Below are 22,530 nucleotides of genomic sequence, written 5' to 3'. Positions count from 1 at the left end.
TTCAATAAGTTTGTATCAAGTCTGAGGAGAAATTGTACATCAAGTCTTAAAGTTTATTCAGGAATGATTGGAGTGAACTCCAGTGTGACTTGGGTCTCCAACTCTGAATGCAAGTGAAGGACTCTATATGTAAGATAAAGTCGACAAGAATAAAAAATATTTTTTTTATTTTCTAGATAAAACTACATTGTAAAAAAAAAACTGTCGTTCCATCTTAAGACCCTGACAAGCAGCTGTATTACATTCTTACAGAGTTAATGAACCAGGCTGTCAGGCCTCTTTGCTAGGTTAAAACCTCCATAAAAAAAACTCACATATGAAATCACTTTTTGATTTCGTTCTTTGACCTTTGACAGCACATTTCTGCAAAAATACACGATTTAGCCTTTGATGGCAGTCAGACTTGCCGTGCTATACAAAGGCAACAACTGCTATTGATGAGAGTCTGTTAACACGGGGCTTCAAACTTGGAGAACAGTCGTTTGTTATGAATTATAAAAGAACGCTGCAGCTAAAAATTGATCAAAAACCTTGATGTGAATTGAATGTGTGAACTCCAACGCGCAGTGATAAATGTATTTTTTATTTTCATCTTTTTCCCATAGGTAACTGCTTTTGTGTTGCTTCATGTGTTAGGATGTATTAGAAATATACCATGCCTTTAGAAGCTATGTGAAAATAGAAATATTAAAATGGAAGTATTTATGTAATATTGATGAGTCTCTGAGAAGATGAAGATCCCAATACAAAGAGTCTGAAAGTCTGGCTCTATGTTGGATTAATGTGAGACACAAGCTGCCTCTGATTCACATTTAGCAAGATGAGAGGAATTTGTACGTAACTTTGCTCCAAAGGTTCAGTCAAATCAAGATCAACTTGTGAGAGCTGATCAGCTATGTGACCGCTACCCTGCAGAACGATTTTTTATTTGTTTGAACTGTTCCCATGCAGTGTGCTGATATCAACCAAGCAGTAGTAGCATCTCTCAGCACCAGATAAGCATTATTTCCCTCGACATTTTAATATGTATTACTGATCTGTGTGATGTGAAGCCTTGAAATTGAAATGCAAATGCATGAGCAGCAGTTTGGAAAATTTGGCCACTCACTGCCAGAAAGTGTAAGAGTGACCTTGTAGCTACTCAGCTTTGGAAAGTTATTTGAAAATCAAACAAACTTTGGCTGTCAGCATTGAGTCCATGAATCACATAAAAGTACAACTCCTTTAAAAACTCAGTACACCAAATGTTACCATATTACAAAGGCGTTCCCCATGTCATATATTTTAAGTATAGCTCATTTACTGGGATACAGAAAAAATTACAAGTGTACGACCGGAGGCAGTCCTAGACTGTAGGGGAGCTCCAGGCAAAAAAGGCCACCAAGGCCTTCTGCTTTTCACTTTGAAACCAAATTCTCCGCTATCTTTTTGAGCCCCCAGCCAGATTATATCTCTGTTTTTCCAAAACATTCTCACTCCAACCTTGTCAGGTATTGACATTTGGTCATGGACTTTCCATGTCCAGATACGACATGCAAAGTACCCTGGGTGTGTTGGTTGATTCTGGGATGCCCTGTCAAGTTCTGCCTGTTACATACATTGTCTTCTTTCAAAGTAAATGCACTATGATGGTATAACACCACAAATTGACATTTTTTTCTCTTAAACAACGGACGCATGTGTTTAGGTTTAGCCAGCAAAACACATGGTTAGGTTTAGGGGAAAAGAACAGAGTTTGGCTTCATAATCTTACAGGACGCGAACACTGCACTCCTTGGTGAAAAGGGGTGTTTGCTGGACCCATCCACCACCACTCCCACCTACCCCACTTGGGTATTGCCAGGTTAACTTTCATTCTTGTCCTACTGCATTTCCCCCTGACGCCACTGGGTTTCGTTAAACTATAACAGCGACGTTAAAGGACAGTTTTTTTGTCGGTGTCTGACACCGCAAGTCACTGTGCTAGTACTGAATTTTGACAACTTCAGAGTGAGACTGGGTTGGTTTTTCAACTCTGTGATTCAGAGTGTCACGCTGTACTGCAGTACAGCCTGGCTAAACTGCCTATCGGTGAAACTTGAAACTAAATCATGCTGTCAACTCAAAATAATTAGCCAACCTGTGGCACACTTCTTTCAGGCAACCCACAAAAAGAGCATGCTGAGACTTGCTAACAGCAAGTTAGCTAGTCACCTCGCATGTTCTAAACAGTGAACTTCTGCCCTCCAACAGGCAATTCAGAGTCCCTCCATTCAAATACAACAGGCTAAAAAGATGTGTTTATTCATCAGTTTATTCTGGCGCTAAACCAAAATCAGTGTGCTGCTAATTAAGATCTAATATCTAATAGGATATTTTGTGATGTGTTCCATGGTCATGCCTGTTCGTTATGCTTTTTTGTGGGTATGTGTTGTTTGTGTAATTGTACGTCTACTTGTGTGTGAACTAATTGATCTGAGCTATCTGAGGATGCAAAATGTATTTCACTGTACACTGTAAAAAATGAAACAAACTGACAAGTTGTGTCATATCGTATCGTATCATATCGCATTGTATCGTATCGTATTGGATTGCATTACATTGCATCATATCGTATCTTATTGTATTATATCGCATCGCTGGTCGAATCTCCTTACTTTTGTCATGTGATCGGTGAAATCTGACTCCTGCTACTCTCTATACAGCAGAGACTTTCAGTTTAGAATTGTAGCGACTGCCATCTGATTAAGTACTGATAGAAAAAGAAAAGCTTTGGTGGGGGTGGTGGGCCAGTAATGTAACTGTTGTATGCCCGAACACCATATAAAACCAGTGGCACCAACTACCATGGCAAGCCTGCCAATATCATGCCATTGGGGGCCCTTTTTCCCAATTTTTTTGAGGGTGGCCACCAAGCATTTGCCTGGTTTGTCTCTCCTGAAGGTGCAGCAGGTACAACAGCTTCTACAAATAATTACATGTGATCAATAGAATTGTATGTCCTGGATAGAAGTTTGGAAATCCTTCCATCCAAAATGGTGGATATTTGAGGGTGACAGGATGGGGAAAGTTCTCAGCAACTCTGAGGGAGATTTAAGTTTCATGATGTTAGAACCAATTGTACAAATGAATAACGTCTCAGCTAAGACTTTGAACTGACCCCAGTTAGCTGTGTTGTTTGAGGTTTTTCAAGCATGGTAAAATATTAGTTGTCAACATTGGTCTGGTCTCACTGGAATGTTTTGGTGATCAACAAATGTTGCATAAATGTTCTCACATACCCACATTTAAGAGGGAACCTGGATAAAGTGGTGAACATGTTCGCCCCATCATCAGAAAGTTTTAGGTGCTTTAGTCTCAGTTTTCTCTTCCTCCAGTTTAGTGCAGAAATAAACGCTTGCAGATTTAGAACTGTATACAATATTTATTGACAATGTATTCATTTCCATAGGTTTTTCATAATAAAGACAGACACTGACTTGTACAGGGCTTATCTTTGAGAAGGGTACAGCTCTGGGTTTCTGGGAATGTTCTTGTGAGTGGCACATACAAGGATTTTTCAAGGTGCAGGGTGTTGAGAGGGTAAGAAGGATTGATGCTCCTTGGAGTGAAGTCCAGGGCAGCAGGAGGCTAAGGCTTCTTCTGTGAGTGTGTGCAAACATACACTGTCACCAAGATGTGTCATTTAGGCTTTTAGGGATGTCAGTCTGTCCTTGCTCTCTCTTGCTCTGTCTGATGAAAACCTCGCATTTCCAAAAACACCTCGGCTTTCCAGGAATGAAGAGAGAAAAAAAGCCATTTTCAAACCATTTAGGACAGGATTTTGTAAGCATACATGTCGTTGAGTTTTCAGAATCCCGAGACGATAATATAATCATTCTGTATAGTATAAATGTGAAAATTGCCAAAATTGGATTTACAAGGTTTTGCCAAACAACAGTGTTTGCAGTTTTTTTTTTTTTTACACAGGAGTATAGAAGTATAAAAATATATGAAACCAAAAAGCACTGTGAAGTACAAACACATATTCAAAGTGTAGAACTTATGAAGCAGACCTTTCTTGCCAGTTGTTGGTGTGCTTTGGAAACACTGTCTGGCCGACACACATCCACTACACACTCTCACACTCAAATACACCATGTCATACCACATACACTATTATTCTGAAGATTAAGAAATATATTTATACTGGGTAGGTTGAGACATTATATGGCTGAGGTGGATTTAGTACCTTAATGACTTAAAGTATTCTAGGTGTTTAGTTTCTGTCGTTGTTGAAAAAGTGTGCCATACAGTAAACATGTACCGTGTACAGTATTTAGGGACTCGTGTCGAACAGAGGAAGCAAACACATTAAAGAGAAAACATCTGAAACAAGCTCACTAAGGTACTTTTCCTTAAGTACAACTCTTGGGTAGAAGTTGTAGTTAGTGGTTGTAGTGTTGTTAGTGGTGTGATTTGTGCTGACCTGAGATGGTTGACTTTCAGGGTTGATACGAAGGCATCGCTAGCCTCTTTATCACTTGACCCTTTGTGTGTGTGTGTGTGTGTGTGTGTGTGTGCACGTGTGTTTTAAAAGGTGGTGTACATTAAGCTGTATTGAGCTGATCATTGGTACAAGAAATTGTAATACTTTTGCTGACACATTGCAGCAAATACATGCTGCAAAAGAATATCAACTACATTCATGAATATATGTTACATTTTGGCAAAACCAAAGAAATGTGCTTCAACAAACAGCAAAAAGAAACAGAAAAATGATAAAAGTGACACTCTAAAATAGACTATTTACATAGTTTCACATCAGCCTTTGCATTCTCTTAACATTACAGTATGAATTATATCGAAAATGTCCTTTTTGTCTTTTTCATTGAACGCTCATAGGTAATTATTTACAGGAATAATATGCTCCAATTGCTGCTTAATAATATACTATCTCATATATACATACTTTTTAAATATGTCGGTTTTTTTGGACGTGATCCCAAATTTGAGTTCAACTCATTCTCATTTTTAGAAAAACATACAACACCAATAATCAGGTTTCTAGAATCTATCTGGATCCCTTCACATGTGTATTTTTTAAAACTTACAAAAACATTGAAAACATGAAAGATGGGATCAATTTTGTTTGAAATATTCACCAGAACCATAAAGAATCTCCCAAAACAAAACTTAATTTACTTACTAGGCGTAGTTCTCAATAGCTAGATCAACACAGTGTGAAAATTTCAATGAGTAACATGTAAACACCAGTGAGGTTATTGTAAGCTCCAAGAACTAAACACAAAGTTCAATCAAAGTTTACATTTCAGTTGTTGGGCAGTGCTTGTGAAAATCCATCATTGTGTCATTATTAAAACAGGCGTAACTGTTATGTAAATGCTTTTTAGAAAAATGTATATATTTTAAATAACATCATTAATATTCGCAATACCAATCAGACACACTCTTTTTTTTAAATAAATTAATTACATATGTATGTGCACTCATTTGTATCAAACACAAAAAGCACAAATGAAATGAAACAATTCAGTGAGAAAGGAGAACGTGAGCAAAAATAGAAATATCAAGGAGTTACTACGTTACAGAGCATGCACTGAGACAAAACTCTATGTGGCTACATTTTAAGTAAACAAGTAGAATATTAATGTTAAAGTGTTCACTCACACATTCACAATCAAAATGAATGGCAAACCAGTAGAAATTAACCCTTGGAGTGAGATCTTTGTTGTTTTGGATGATCTCAAAGAACCATGTGAGACGACAGCTTTAGTTGGTAGTTCTGATTTTACTGTGATTTCTGGAAGAGTCACCTTCTCTTCCTTTCTATGTCTTCATCAGTGTCCCTGTAGATGAGCCTCACTCTGTCTCGAGACGTTGCATTCCACTCTTTGATGAATGATTTGCGTACGTGAAAAAGAGGCCATTAACGCCAGAGTTCATTCATACGGACAGTGTGAGCGATTCGATGGGGAGAGGGATATGACACTCTTGTGTGTTGCAGCCCTAGTTATATTTGTACATTTTAACCTTGTTGTAACTGAAACATAAAGCGTGATCATAGTCATATTGATAATAATAAAGTTCCTCTTAAGACAGCCCCCATAAGCACCAGGTATTAGAAGAACTACGGTAACAGCCTCTATGGCTTTGAAAAACTCGTGTGCAAAGTCTTATAAAATCTACCTTGTGTACATACAGTCAAAAGCACAGCATCGTTAGTAAAATTTGGATTTACGGCTATGTCCTTTTATGATCATCAACCCATTTTTCCAATCTGGAAACAACGCATGACTGAGAGGTTTGAAACCTATGATAATTATAATAATCTGGTTTGGGAGGCAGATATTGAAACTCACTGATAACAAAATGACAAATCATCTGCATAGAAAAAAATATTTAAAAAATGGTGTCACAAGCTGATATTTGAAGTTTTTGTGCTTTCAGTGCATTCTGGCCTCTCTGTGGACAAATGCAGTCCTTTTAGCTTTACCATTCGATTATCATTTAACCATGAAAGAATTGTCGTAGCTAATAAAGTGCCTCCTTAGTAGTTGTGAACCTTTTCTTTTTAATCAGTATTGTAAATATATATCCAAGAAAGTGAGATAGAGAGCTGGAAAGGGATTTTTTGGTCATATAATCCCTATATTAAAAGGTGATATTTACATATACTAAACTACTTTCTTCAGACACAGTCGTCCCTCAAAAGCATCTATACCGTGTATATACACATAGGGGTAAAGTCTAATATTAATAAATATAATAATATATAAGTACAACCAATTTGGCTATGGATTTTTTTCTTACATATTTTGCACTCTCTCTTTTTGTTCTTTACTCTCCTCTATCAGACACAGTGGACAAAACACAATAATGACAATTCAAATTGGCTGTTTTAGCTTTATCCTTCTTTATATTATGCAATTTTTTTCCTTCAGGAGGCTTCTTCAGTGCAATCAGAGTTCAAACCTGGAAGTTTTGGAATGCTCTTAGTTGATATTAGTTAATGCCGCCCTATTAAAATAGTTCATGAACTGAGAAAATGCTTACAAATAAATTATATAGTGCTCCAAGTATATTAAAGAAATAAAAAGTTGATTTTAATTTTTTTTTTACCTTACATGATATTGTAAATTGTAAGCTTCAGGCCCTTGTAAGTATGAAATTAATTCTAGTAATACATTTTGTTTCTTTGATACAATGAATCTTAAAAAAATCCTGCTGACTTTAAACTCACTTAAGCACTTTTTAAGTAGTGTCAGTGAAAGTAAATGGTCATTTAAATATGTCAACTTGTCAATTAGTATTTAACTAACATGATATTTTGGCAATGAATTGTGTATGCTTTAAATCCAACATAACAAAGACATAAAAAAAACTATGCAAACATTAAAAAAATGGCAAGATACACAAATCACAAAATATGTAAAATTTTAAACAATTACTCGGGAACAGGCACCTTATATGTTTGTAATCTCTCTTTTATAAGGTTTTTTCGTGTTAGCCAGCAAATGTGGTATTCCAAGATATGATGGATCCAGTCCTGAATATAGTCATTCAGTCCAGTTTATAAGATCACATAAAAATGAAACAAACCAGATACAAACAACAAATGAGCAACATATTTTGCTGTTTGTTCTCGCCCTCGCTGATGTCCTTTGTTTCTTTTAGTTGACGTAATAAAGCCAGTAAACAACGTTGAAGAAGGAGAAGACAGTTGGGAAGATCATCCTCGACCATTTGTCAATAGAGTTTACATCAGTCAAGTCTGGGATGTTGATCTTTAGTTGTGAAGCGCGCCTCCGTAGTCGGCTCTTCTTTTGAGTCATGTGGCACTCCAGCGTGTTTCGGCCAAAGTTGTGCCTGGCCAGTCCAGCTTTGCGGTACTGTAGAGTCGAACTGTCGTATGTCAGCATGGTATTGCGTGGGTCGTTGAGACCCAGAGCGAGCTCTGAAACGCCCATGTCGTTTTTGATGTCCAGGGTGCCCAAAAGGATGTTTTCATGAGGGTCCATCTGGAAAAGAGTCAAGTTTGCCCAGTGTATTATCAACAGCATTTTTCTCTAATAAACCACATTTTACTACCAAAATTGTACTTAAAAATGGCGGAGACCATACGAATATAACCCTTAGACTATATTAATTAACTATGTTTGCCATAATTACATGTAATGCAAAAGGGGGTCACTCCCAGTGACAAAGCTAGAGAGAATTTTCATTACCTATGGATTGTTTTAGTGTCTTTCAGCTCATCATTTTGATTTTGCCTGCCCACATACTTGCCAACCTTAACACCTCAAAATATGGGGAGGATTTTAAAACCAAAGCAGGGGTCTGTGGTCCCTCTCCCAAAACATCTGAGTTTCAGAGACTTTGTTTCCTGCATTCTTGTGACTTCTATAGAATAAAAACGACAGAAGTTTAATGTGGTTTAGTTTTTGGCTCATGCTCATGATACAACAGCAGAGTAGGGGGGGCCAGGCTGTGGTGTTGGCCCATGTCAGGGACCCAGAGTTGGTTGTCCTGCCTGGCCCACACACCCCTGGGTCCTGGATGCCCTGGTGCGGCTGAACTGAAGGCTTATGATCTCTGGAAAACAGCTGGGTACCCCTCCATGGTGGGGGAGGGTAAGCCGGGTCCCCACCAACCACTGAGGCACGAACTCCCCATTACAGAGCATCACTTCAGACGATCGGCTCAGAGACAAGGTGTCCACCAGCAGCCTCGCCCAAATCATGCAGGCTGGAAAAGTGCCCCAATGCCCAAGAACATTGGAGAAGTACCAACGGGGGGAATCAGCACACTTTTAAAGTCTTGGCTTTGGCTTATACATGCTGTACAGTGTCAAAATAAGTTATGATAACAAAAAGGAATAAAAGGTATGAAAATTTGACATAAATTCTAAGAAATATGGGAGAATTGTGACCCCAGGAATCTCTGGAGAAAAATGGGAGGGTTGGCAAGCATGCCTGCCCAGCATCAAACAGCAGACAGACAGAGTTAGTGACTAGCTGATGACCATAATGGTGCAGCTGGATGCTAAATAGCTGGATATTTCCCTCAGGAGTTGGTGAAGATCAGCTCCTACGGACTAATAGCAGGTGGCTGAATAAACAAATCAGCCACAAAAAAGTTTTGCTGCACCTAAATGCCCCCCAAAATAGTTACTTTAACAGTAGTTTTTTTCAGTACCTTATTCTTTTGATCGCCGAGTCCAATAGCTGCGTCATCTACAAAGATTGGTTCCCACATGGAGTCATGACCATCGAGATCCCTTTGTTTCATTCTTGCATACAGAGTATCATCTCTGCCAACTACATTCCCCACCAGCCACTGTAATCAAACAGAGTCGCCATGGTTACTTGAGCAACTGAAACCTAGTGGAAGGAGTTTGCATTTGTGTAGGTGGGTATAAGCTGGCAACAATAAACATTATATGAAATAATTAAATCCTTGTGTTCATGAGTAAATGCAAATATCTGTGGGCATGAACTTCTACATGTCAGTGTGCAGCCATGTTTATGGTTGCCATTTTGCATCTCTGCTACTAAATATTTGGTTCATGTCAGCTGGGAGCACAAACTGGGAAAGTGAACGCAACCTTTTCTATAGAGACAAGGAGCCAAGTGGCTCTGAGACCTTCTTTCCCTCTGTTTCAGCTGGCAACATGTCTCATTTGGATTTCAAACAGGGTTAGTACAAGCTTATTAGGCTGGCTTTACTTGGCACAGTGAAGGCAAGAAACATTAGGTCAACCCTCCATTTGAAGTGGTGACATTTCTTTTCTTTGCTAGTAATTATTCTGAGCTCCTTAGACAGCTTTATGAATAATTGAATTCAAATTCCACTGCAAAGTAAAGGAAATATGTGATTCTGTGAATCTAGAGCAAAGAAAACTACTTTCATTTGAACGGGTGAGAATATAGGGGCTTGTGTAGAGTATATGCTCTCTGAAAAATGTAAAACCTTTTCTAAATAGGAAATGAAATGTAAGTCAACACACTTCAGAAATAACCTTAACTATTCTTACCTTGTTCGGATCCATCCTCATCTTTTCATTGTTGGCTGTAGTGAGTTTCTCAGCTGCTTTTTTCTGACGCTGAGGGCCCCTTCCAAAGAAGATGTAGTTTACCAGCGCGTACTCCAGCAGAGCCAGGAACACGAAGACGAAGCAGCCCATGAGGTACATGTCTATGGCCTTGACGTACGGGATTTTGGGGAGGGTTTCTCTCAGGTGGGTGTTAATGGTAGTCATGGTGAGCACCGTAGTGATACCTGGAGGAGAGGGACCAAATTCAAGGCATTATAACAGAAACTGTATGAATAAAGAGTTTTAAAACTTTAAAAGTATTGCTTTATAAACTACATATCAGCAGTTGGAATTATGCCATTTTTATGTCATGCTAGGGCTCTCCCCTGATAGTTGACCAAACATTAGTGGACCAGCAATGTCATTAGTGGGCAAGATTTCTTTAGTTGCAGGAAAAACAACAACATGAAACTCTATTAGGAGCTAGTTGACTAATGGCCCTAAATGACAACTATTGGTCGACTGCGAAAATTCTTAGTCCGGGGCAGCTCTATGTGATGCACTCACCAATTTACGCCTTGCATTTTTCTCTTTACTGAATCACTAGCACCTGGAACTCTTAGTTACTGTGCTCCTCTGATTTACTGTGTAACAGTTTTAATCCTTCCAACTGCAACACATCTTTGTGATCTACTTGATACCATGTCTGTGCTTGATTATGCCTGCCAGGATCAATGAACCCGAGGGGCTCACCCCCACGACTTTAAACCATGCATCTAGCTAAAAGACGTGCACCTGAAGCGCCGCAGCCATTTGAAATTCAAATGTCAACCTTGGTCTTGTTCATTAGCGGAGAACTCCTACTGAGAAAAGTTGTAGACAGTTTTCAAAAAACCCTCGCCCAGCGGGCTGTGGGGATAGTTACTGTCAGACTGACTCTGCATATCAATGTGTTGAGTGTGTGCTTATTATGAGTGACACGCTAACTCTCGCTGCTAGTAATTTCATTTCATATTCCTGTCATTTAAGCAAAGCACCGGCTCTTGGATGTAGTGTGCTTACAATAGAGGATGTCTATGGTATTATCTATATGCAGGAATTATAAATGGCATGAGAGGCCAGATTCCAAAGCTTAAATATTACTTTCTGTGCATGATTAAATAATTGTGTTCTCAGCTCCTACAGTGCGCACAAATCCTCCCACACGCACCTGTATATTGTACTCTAGCACACAAAGCGTGATTACTTAAGGCAATTTCCATTGAGGGTCTCAGTAAACAATTACTAAATTATTTTACAGCTGTCACAAAGCTGTCAGGTGACCACCGCTCAAAATAGGATTCAGGCAATTTTCACAAGCTGTTGCTGCGAGAGCTTAACAATACCAACAAAGGATCCCTGCAGCACAGTGGCCATGTGATTCAGCCATTACAGGTCCATTTTAATGCCTAAAAACCAGGTCAGAGTAGAGTGGTTCCTGAATCTAGTGTAGACTGGGGGGTGACCGAACATTTCCCAACTCTGCTGACCCGCCTCCATTATGGAGCATTACCTTTTTTTTCTCCCCCTTACTAAATCCCATGCACGCCTTCCCCCCAGATCACTAAATGCAGCTCAGTCGTCAATCAGCGAAATTGCCTTGTCGACTAAAGCGAGGGATGGGCAGAAGGATGGATGAATGGATGAAGCCGGGTGGATGGAGTTGGGTGAAAAGAAGACAGGGAGCTTTCGATAAACACGGGGTGAGCTAGCAGCTCGATACAAACCTCACAGGCTACACAGGGTTTACATAATCGAGGATGACGGGGGGGAAATTGTGACTTCCAGAAAAAAACAGAGGCTCTGGAATCAGAGTGGAAACAAATCAAACTGGTCATCCATCACAATACGTCTGTGGGACGCAGCAACATGTGTTGGACTGGGATGGATATTTGACCCTGTTAACACCCACAGTGACAGTAAAAGAAGGGAAACAAAGGGTAGTTGTGCAGTGCTGCTCGTTAATGATTGTATAGGGGCCTTGTCTTGAATACATTAAGACACAAAGAACAGTAATCAATCAATTAATTAAAAGACCTGTATGAATACAACTCTTTTTAAATAGTAAAAAAGGCATGGCCTTCACAGCACAGCAATGTTAATCTGTGATGATGACTATTGTAGGAAAAGTTTTACCTGCAGCTAAGACTTTGTATTTCAGATGAGACACAGGTCAGACAGGTCTTCTGCAAACTAATGATTTTTCTTCTGTGAGTTTATTCAATGCTTAAATTTGCCACAGATATTCTTGCCTGTCTTAATGTGAAATATCCATTAATCTTTTTTTTTTTTTAACTCAACACGTCACCCCGAAGGTTTCTTGTCTCTATTTGCCCTTCAAGTGAATGATGTGAATGCTATGAGATAAAATTCAGAAAACAATATATATATCTATGTATAGCTTCCCCCAGGTCACTCTATTTCAGTGCCAGTGCAATCTTCTTTTAACTTTCCACCCATATGTCCTGTCAGTCTGTCTATATTCGTATTGCAGGCCTCACCCAGAGCCACCCTGGCAGCAGAGGCGTCGTAGTTGATCCAGAAGGAGACCCAGGACAGGATGGTGATAAGTATAGAAGGCATGTATGTCTGCAGGATGAAGTACCCGATGTTTCTCTTCAGCTTAAAACTAAGGGACAGACGAGGGTAAGCACCTGCGGAGAGGGGACGGGGGTAAGGAACAAAAAAAGAAAAGCAAGCGGAAGCAGCATTAGGTGACACATTTCCACAATATTTGCCACAGCTGTCAGGTCTCCAGGACTATGTTTTCTGACTGTGCCATTTTAGAGATAACTCTCCGGTACAGCGTGTATTTTGGGATGTCCTCGAGCGCAAGTTCAGAAAAGTCGTTAAAACAATAAAACAGGTCATTTACCAGAAAACAGTGATGATTTCTGCTCTGCCACACATATGGTATAAAGCTATGGATAATTTAAGTGCTAAAAGTTTTTTGACTTTTATTTTTTAACTGCAGGGTAACAACATCATGCTACCGCTGCCTTTGCTACTGAATGTAACCATAAATTGAGCATAGCGTTAGTTCAGGCAGGACATGATGTCAAGCTCAGCTCACATCCTGGCTACATCCGTCTTTGCTGCTGCTCTTACTGTCTTAGGCTTTCCATGTACGCGCATGGAAGGGCAGGGAGGTTTGCTCTCTCTGCCTAAAGCTTTCCTCATTTGCATGAGGAAGGGCAGACAGGTGTGCTCTCTCTCTGCCTTATGGCTTTCCACGCATGCATGTGGAAGGGTGGAGAGGTTTGCTATCTCCACCTTGAGCTTTTCCACGTAGGGGCGTGGAAGAGGCTTTTTGCATAGGCCTGAGGAAAGGCAAAGGGGCCCCAGAACAGAGCCATACCACCAAATATAATACTGCAAATGGAAATAGAGTTTTCTTTGACTAAAGTGTTCCTGACTGAAAATGTGTTTTTCTTTTCTTTTTATTAGATTTTTCAAATAAAGCACATACATATATAAACAAACAAAGCCAACCAACACAAACAACACCGAGACATAAAGACAGACAAGACAGAAAAGTATAGAAAAGAGAATCCATACAAAAAGAAACCAGCTCAAAAGATTAAACTTTGCCGTACATACAACTAAGAATGAATAAACTAATACGTTTTAAAAAAGAGATTGTACAGCAATGTGATAATGACATCGACAGATGGAGCAAACAGTCACTGCCCTCCAGCGATAAGCAAGTCAGAGTTCTTGGAGGAAAAAGTGACATGGTTCCCAAAGTTGCCAAAACTTGTCCAATTTATTATTGAGATCATGAGTCAGTTTCTCTAGAGGAAGCACAGCTGATATCTGTCAACCGTGGGGACCTGCGGAGCAGACCATCGCAGCAAGATGCAATTTATAGCCAAGTATAAAAGAATTATTATCAGTGATTTGACATCCTTATCAAAGACGTTGTCTGAAATATGGTGCAACAAGTAGAACAAAGGAGTCAATGAGAACCGTTTGCCCATAACCTCCTGAATTACAGGCTTATTAAAAGACCTGAATCACTTATTAATAATGACCTTATTAATTCTCATCTTGCACTGGTGATGTCATCTGGGGTCGCATTTATAAACATTTTATAAATGAGACCCTGGGGTCAGAGTCTGCACCAAGCGGCAACCTCCAGGCCTGAATAATGAAGCCAACAAAGTGTCAAAAACTGCAGTTCCTCGAATGGCAATTTGAGGGTGGCTTTGTAGCGTTAGTAGTTGTGAGGTGAAGGTGTGGTATCGAGGTCCCACGCATACATCCATGCGGCTCAATTGCGAGTAAATCACAGCTGTCAATCATGATGTGACACCTACTTTATACAGCATCAAATAACTAATTGAAACCAAACCTATCAAAAAAATTAACATCTGAACGTACATCAGTGTGATAAGAACTTTCTAAAAAGACAGAAACCATGTTTGGAAATTTGTTTGTTTGGCCTGTGTTCCATCCCTTAACATGGACAGGGCAGGGTTTATGACCTATGCTGCAGCCAGCCACCAGGGGGCCATTGAGCTGTTTCGGCTTCACTTTTAGGGAGCTGCTATGTCACCCATTTTTACCGTTTATGGTTTCAGCACTACTGTTCTGTGGGGTGTCTGAAAAATAATACCATAAATTGTGCGGATATTCTAAAATGTAGTCTGTGCTCATTCGGCAGTTCTCCTTCTTAGCTCTTTTATCAACAATAGTCTCTCATCCCTGGGTCGTCCGTTGCAGAAGCACTCAGTAAAAAGCCACATTTGTTGTGTCCGCTGAACTGAAGCATCAGCTATCTCCAAAATTACCTGCTCTCCACTCCCTGTGTTTATACACAATATTGCAAGAGGTTTGATGGTTTGTCTGTTGAGGGTCTTCTTTTTTTCTTTTTTGCTTATCCTGCTCTATTTGAAATAAGCCCACAGCAGGGGTTTTGCTGAGGGCAAATTGTATCTCCTCACATATTCCTCTCCTTAGGGAATGGGCTGTATTTTGGTTTGAGTTGCATTACAACTGAATGGGGAAAGGCACCACATGAAGAGTGAGAATACACTGCAATATACCAGTTTATTGGAGAGTCACACAGAAACCGGAGAGGGGCGAGGGAGGAAGATTAAGTCTTTTTAATGAAAGCACAAACATCCCACCAGCCTCAGCTCCTTTTTGAATGTCACCACTTAGATGTGCTGTTTCATTTAGCTAATGTTAGCATGAGCCGACGAGAGAATCCCTGAATTATTTCTTTATGAAGCGAGGAAACAGCTTGGGCAGAAAATGACAGGACGGAGGTACAGTGGTGGATATTTATCATTCATAAGGGCAACAATGACATTGGCTATCCTTGGAGTGAAAGATGACACTTGTATTGGGTAAATGCCCGGGCGTTTTGTGCTGAGGTTTGCATCTCAGGCTGCCCCCAGGTCATTCACTCCATATCGCAATAGACAGCGTGTTAAAAGGGAATCCCCCGTCTTCCGTATCTCTGCATAAGGCAATACAATCAGGCACACTACAGGGACACACTGGAAAAGACAACACACACACACACACACACACACACACACACACACACACGAGCAAACATTGTGCATTCATCAGGAAGCATTATGTTATTAATAGGGATGCATGACCCCTGCAGACAAAACAAGCCCTCTCATTGGTGGAGTCTCCGCGTTCTTATCGAATTAGTGTTCTGCTCTCATTCTGTACAGTACCCAGAAACTGTATTCAGCTGAGCCGCTGTCCTGCTTACAATTGCCTGCTTGCATGACAAATTCATGAATATGAAAATGCAGAGCAGATGAATATTTCATTGTATCAGACAGCATTCTTTTTGTTTATTGCTATTAAATAAGTCATGGTGTCTTCTGTCTCCCAGGACGGCACTTCATTCCAAGGTCTGTATGTGCGTTTGCACATTTGCATAACATTCTGCATTTCTGGAAATTAGTGGATGCTGTTTTTCATATCAATAAGTGCAAACTGTGAAATGAGTCAATATTTATGACTTGCCGTATTGTCCCCTTTGCAGCAGCGTAATGATAATGAAATGAAACCCTAAGAGACAGGAAATAATTAACAGGCTTTTTTTGAAGGAAATAAAGGCAAAGTATTAACATTTAAGTGTGTGCATATGCACATATATGCTTCGGGGTGATATTTATGTCAAGGCTGATAATATAGGATTGCATTGGGATGTTCTACTGATTGTGTTCAGCCCTGCACATTCAGCTATGAGTCATACAGTGTTACCATTACCTGTGGAGAACACGACATTCTTTGAGATGAGCTTATGATCCACAATGGAGAACTGGGGCAGTTCGATCTTGTCCACCCCCGTCACGGCGTTGTCTCCTCCTCGCCAGTAGAACTCAATGTCATCTGTAGTGTAGCCATCTGAGATAACAGAGCACAGGAATTACTGAGGATTGTTAGTGGTCTGTATAGTATATGTGTTCATAATCATGCCCATCTGGATGCCATAAAGTCCAGTTAATTAATCACTTTGCTTGATTAGGGTTGCATTTGTCACCATTTTACGTTCTGCTGACAGCAGACACAGTAATTGGTCTTTGTTTCACTTACTTAAGATATATGACATTATTCACAAGGAAAGGATGTCTGTTATATTCTACTTTGTAGCGTATAGTGTCGTGCAGTGGTTCCCAACTGGTCCAGCCACGGGTCCAGATTTCTCCTTAGTCATCATCTTCCTGCTAGTTTGCTGTCTCTGTCAAGTAGCTGTCTATTAGTCACTCACTCTACAGCAGGAAACACTTCAAAATGAAAGCTCTGTGCTGGAAACTCACTGTACTTCAAATTAACATGTTTTTAAAAACTTGACGTGGTCGCAAGTCACTTGCGGTCCAGTCAGAATGGACCTGCGACCCACTTTTGGACCTCGAAAACCAGTTGGGAACCGCTAGTGTAGTGTGTAGTGTGTAGTGTTTTATTGAGCTACAGACATACTGCAGTAAGTATAAACAATTAGAACATTTATTTCCCCTGACCGATTATCCTGTTGGGGGTCGCAGGGTTGCTGGAGCCTATCCCAGCTGACACTGAGCAAGAGGCAAGGTACACCTTGGACAGGTCGCCAGACTATCACAGGGCTGACACGTGTGGTCATGGACTTTCCACTTCCACATACGACGTACAAAGTGTCTTTTTTTCCATCAACAACAAACACACATGGTTGGATTTTGGTTAGGTTTAGGCAACAAAAGCACATGGTTAGGTTTAGGAAAAAAGAACAGGGTTTGGCTTTAGAGTCTTATGGGCTGTGAACACCGCTCTCTGGGGTGAAAGTTGGCGTTTGTTGGACCCATCCACCAGCCCTCCCGCCCGCCCCATTCAGACTTCTTTCATCCTTGTCCCACTGCGTTTCCCCCTGATGCCGCCGGGTGCCATTAAACTATAACAACAACCAGTTGCGTATTGTGCCGACGTCAAAGGATGCCTTTTTTCGTTGGTTTCTGATGCAGCCACTGCCCAGCGCCGGATTTCGACAACTTTGGAGTGAGACTGGGCTCAATTTGCAGTTGTTTCCACACAATATGATATATAAGGAAGTATAAGAGAATAATTAATTATAAACAGGGTCTTATAGATTGATATATACCTAGGTTTATACAGGACTGATACTGGATTTTTCTTTAATATGGTCAATATGTTGTTTCCATGTTAATTTATGATCAATCACAATGCCTAAAAATGCTGCTTAATTCAATATCCACATTAATTTCTTGTCAATTTCCAGAACCACAAATTACATTTTCTTAATACTGAGATACAGTTGTGTGTATATGCATTTGCAGTATAAGTATATTTGCTTGTTTTCTACTGTCACAAGTTAACTGATCCACTGTGCCAGATCCATCTCTCTAACAGTTACTTGCGTGTTGTATATAAAGAGCAAAAGGTGTTAGCTAATTTAGACCGGTGGGAATGAATAGAAGTAAACCTGGTGTCAAATGTTATGCAACTAATAGCAGTTGTGTGTGACTGTAATTTTTTAATTACTGTGGGTGAATCAAAAATCTTTTTTGTGCTTTGACACTTTTTCAAGTAGCTACCATCATGACACAGCTCACCTACCATTATTATCATTTTATATTCATAAATATCCACTTGTGTGCTCTTGACACTACTAAACAACTTTTTTAATGATAGTTCAGAAAAACATAACACTGGAAACAAATGTTCAGTAGTGATTTTTGTTAACTGTTTTTATAACCTAGATGCTTAAGTACGCACACAGTAAACACATTCAGTTGCCCAGTACAACCACAGTCTATACTGGGCCATTGAGCAGCTCCACAACAGTTCCATGCTTTGTTCAAGTGCACATCAGCATCATCATCAGAGGGACTCTACCATAAGCAAGGTACTGTACTCTTGACAATAACTGAATTATGGAAAATCCTGTTAAAACCATAAATTATGAAATGAAGGTGGAAGTACAACATTCTATACAGTCGCTGACAGAAACCCTCATATATGTGAGGAAATATATATGAGTCAACTTTATTATGTTTTGTCCCACAAGCAGCTAAATTATTAAACACCAAGAGCAAGAATGATTAAATAACCAGGCTCGGAATCCATTTTCATCTCTTAAACCCAGTAAAATCTGTAAAGGGACAAGAAGCAAGTCCATTAATATTAATCGGAACCAAAGCTTCTCGCTCTTTTGCTCTCATTTTGGCCCAATCAGTGGAGACATGGACAGCAAGGCAGCTAGTGGGCAGGAGCAATAAATGATTGAGTAACACGGTTCTCTGTAGTTACAGCTGAAGACAAGTGCTGTTAAAAAAAAAAAATAAAAAAAAAAAAGCCAAGAAGAAAGTAGAAAATTTTCATCAGACCATGAAAGTTGGCTCTTGCATAATTGACTGCCCACTGTCTGCTCTAGTGCAGTTGACATGTCTGCTGACTTCGGGGCATAAGAGCATTGGTCTCAGGGAGAGGAGAGGAAGGAGATGAGGAGACGAGGAGCGACAGGAGACAGCTGGGGTTAGAGCACGTCTTTAGAAGGTCGGCTCACAATTAAAGCCAAACTGAAACTATGTGAAACTCAATTGAAACAATTTGCAAAGAGATTAGATGCTTCTTTCAATATTAATGGAGTTGTTTTGAGGGCTCCCTACGCCACAGCAGAAGTCATAAAATAATAAACCATGGTGGAAAGGTGTAAAAAAAAAAGAGCCATATGAACAGCAGACAAGCATGTATTAAAACACGGATAGCATTATTGCTTCTCCATATTGGCATTCTCCTGGGCTACAGTGGGTTGAGAAGTGACACAGAGCTCATTTTTAAAGTGCAACAACATTAGATTACTATATTCTGTACATAGCGAGCTACAGTAGCAGCGCCAGATTATCTCAGAGTACTGACAGCTCATCACCACGAGTGTATCGAAGTGTGAACTTGCTCAACCGAGAGGCAGGAGGCCGGGACTTGCAATACACTTTGCTGCCTCAAGACAAACAACTGAATATCTTACATCATAAAACTTATAAGAGTGTTCAGTCGCTCTTGATGTGCATGTGTAGAGTTGCATTTTAGGTAACAGCAGGAGATGGACGAAAGAACAATCAGGAATGTTTTCGACATGCAACATAATCTTTTGTGATGGTTGCAACAGTTGTTACAGCTGCATGTTTGCTGCAGTGGGGATTTGCATGCATGTCAGTAGCATTTGCCTGAGTGATTATCACTATATTATCTGATTGCATGCGTGGAAGTTTTTTTTTTGTGTGTGACCATTACTTTGTGGAATGCCGATGATGGGGAGATTTAGCAGCTAAATGTGAATTAAAATGACTGTTTTGCATGCTATGTACAGTGCATGTGTGTGTGGGATGGCGGTGCTGACGGTGCCGTGTTAGATGACGAATGAAAGCGTGTTTGACAGAACAATTTAGAGGGAACTCCCACGCCGTTTCATTGATTAGTGCATACAACATAAAGCGTTCCACCACCCCTCCTCTCCTCTTCCTCCTCTGGTCTCCTTTTCTCCCCCACTCTTCTTCTATAACTTGTTCCATTTTTATCTCCGCTTTCTCCCAGCACTTTTTCCATTTGATTACACTCCTCTCCTTCTCGCCTCACCGTTATTTCTCTGCTAACTGCTATTATGTGTCCATCTATCTTTCACTTTACCTTCCCTCTTCTTCTCCCTCCGCCATACCTTGCTCTGCCTAATTAATACTTGTGTGACCTATTTAGTTGCTCTGAATTATTAACACCGACTCCTCAGTGGCTGCTTCCAACACCCTCACACTCTGACATCTCTCTGTCCTCTTAAAGAAAGAGTTTGGTACTTGCTGTGTTCCAATAAACTCCCAATTTTTCTCCTCAAAATTTATATCCAGAACTTTCATCTACAGGACAGTTTGTGTGGTCACATGGCGTCATCGTCATCTTCACCTCACATATGAGGTAATCAATAAATTCTCTAAATGTATTCCGAAGGAATAAGGAGCCAAAGGAAGGATGGAAAAAAAGATTAATGTGTTCTCTTCTCTCAGTTCCAGTAAAAAAGCCTGGCAGCCGCATTTTGAAACAACTTGCAGACGATTAAGTGCTTCTCTACTAAGTGCAGAGTATAGGGAAATCATATTAGTCAAGATGGGATGAAATAAAGGCAGGTCATGTCAGGGGCAGACAGAAATAACTTAATTTTGGATACATTTCTTAAGCGATAAAACCACGATGGAACAACCCCCCTTTACTTGAGATACAAAATTTAAATTGGAGTCAATGTATTCAGTCGCCATCGACTGTAATGGACATAGCGGCTGTCACTCAACGTACTGGTTTGTGAACTGTTTGTCTGGCATTTTGGCCATCGCCATCTTGGATTTTTGGAGCCGGAAGTGACCATATTTGGATGAGAGAGTACAGATAACCTTAATGCTGGCTGCTACCTTACACGAAATGTATAGTTCTGTGTTGAATTGACGTGTAGGTTATGAGCCTACGCGGAGCCTACGCTGTAACCAACTCCATAGCCTAACGTGCACCTCCCCAGAATTGTAACAGCGCGTCGCAGTGACACAGACCCCCGGTCTGTCGCTGTATACTGACGCCATTTCCCTCAGTGGAAACGGAGCTTGTATGTAGGCTACTTTTAGTTCACAGATAAGAAACAATAAATTGTGAAGACAGTAAAGCCTCCACTAAAATAGCATTTTAAGTCTTGTGTGTGATTTATCCTTCAGGGATTTATACTTCGGGATTTATGCAGGTCTCATATGTGAAGAGGGAAAGATCTCCAGCCGCTAGGCTAATCAATATAATGTAAAATGCCATAGGCTTGTGCTAATAACGTTAGCATGATGTATTTGTTTAAAAAACGTGTTTAGTACAGGACAGGTGTTTTGTCAGTTAACCTTGTGAGTTGTAATGGAGCCAAACTGTGTGCTGTTACCTTTGTTAAATGTTGAAGAGTGCTAATAACGTTAGCATGTTGTATTTGTGGGGAAAATGTATTCCAATTAACTCAAGTGTTTGTCTGTGAATGCTGTTATAGTGAAGCCAATTTGTGTACTTGTTTTTCAAATTGTCTCTATTAAGCCATGTTTAATGTGTGTTTTGAATCAACTAAACTTTACAGCACTTCACAGAAACCTCTGCCGCCGACTAGCGTTTTGGAGGAGTAACTGCAGAGTGACACAGACACACCACCGCAGAAGTAAAAATGCTCACAACGGCATAGGCGATGTGCGTAGCGTCTACGCACAGCCATAAATTGCCTTTTAGTTTAGACAAGTCATTTACAGCCATTGTTAACTGTGATAATACTAATGCTAATGCAATGTTTTGCTATTGAAACAATAGTAAAACGCCTCATTTTCAAGTCAAAGTCTGGCCCCATATTCCACCAATGGCTGAGGGAGCTTGGCAATGTGATTCAGGCCTTCGAAATAAACTTGCCAACAAGGAAAACTTCTTCCTGAAAATCTGGAAAGGGTTTCTCAACAAATGGTCTACAACCTAGCAGAAGTGAATTGACTCATAACTTATGTGCTTGACGTTAGGTGACGAGGTCTTATCCATGGTGCATCACATCCTCTTTTTTGTGATATCTATGTTGGCCCTCCCTTGTATACAATTATAAGTTGTGTTCTTTCAGTGTGTGCTTTTGTGCTTTTTCACTTTATTCTTAAAAACACAATAAAAAGACTTAAAAAAAATCAACAAAATGTATGTACCAAAAACAACTTAACACATAAACTTCTAAGAGGGTATTCTAGGACATCAAACACCCTGCAAGACCTTTTTTATATGAGCAAAATACAACAATTTACTTTCATGAACTGAAAACACACTGAAATAGCAACAGCTACAGCTATGCCTATACTGTGTGAGTCTGGGGCTACACCGTGGCTACATTACCCATTCAAGGTTGGTAGTAATTTGTCAATGGACGGCACCCACCTGTCACTTAAAGCAACCACTTCCTTAATTAGCTGTAATCGTAA

At 40.0% G+C, this 22,530-nt stretch overlaps 1 protein-coding gene across 2 annotated transcripts in view; it reads right to left on the bottom strand.

Moving 5' to 3' along the window:
* Positions 1-6,908: 6,908 nt before the first annotated feature.
* Positions 6,909-22,530, bottom strand: part of gabrb2b (gamma-aminobutyric acid type A receptor subunit beta2b) — an 84,439-nt gene continuing 68,817 nt past the window's right edge. For both annotated transcript variants that reach the window (XM_033651631.2, XM_078172567.1), the window contains 5 exons: positions 16,298-16,435; positions 12,556-12,708; positions 10,016-10,260; positions 9,178-9,318; positions 6,909-8,000 (listed from right to left, as the gene is read on the bottom strand). In XM_033651631.2, coding sequence (XP_033507522.1) covers positions 7,653-8,000; positions 9,178-9,318; positions 10,016-10,260; positions 12,556-12,708; positions 16,298-16,435 — 1,025 coding nt within the window. In that variant the 3' untranslated portion in view covers positions 6,909-7,652. The remainder of the gene's footprint in view (positions 8,001-9,177; positions 9,319-10,015; positions 10,261-12,555; positions 12,709-16,297; positions 16,436-22,530) is intronic.

Source organism: Epinephelus lanceolatus, chromosome 11 (genome assembly GCF_041903045.1).
Source record: "Epinephelus lanceolatus isolate andai-2023 chromosome 11, ASM4190304v1, whole genome shotgun sequence".
In the NCBI taxonomy this organism is placed as follows: domain Eukaryota; kingdom Metazoa; phylum Chordata; class Actinopteri; order Perciformes; family Serranidae; genus Epinephelus; species Epinephelus lanceolatus.
This window is presented reverse-complemented; position numbering and strand designations above follow the sequence as displayed.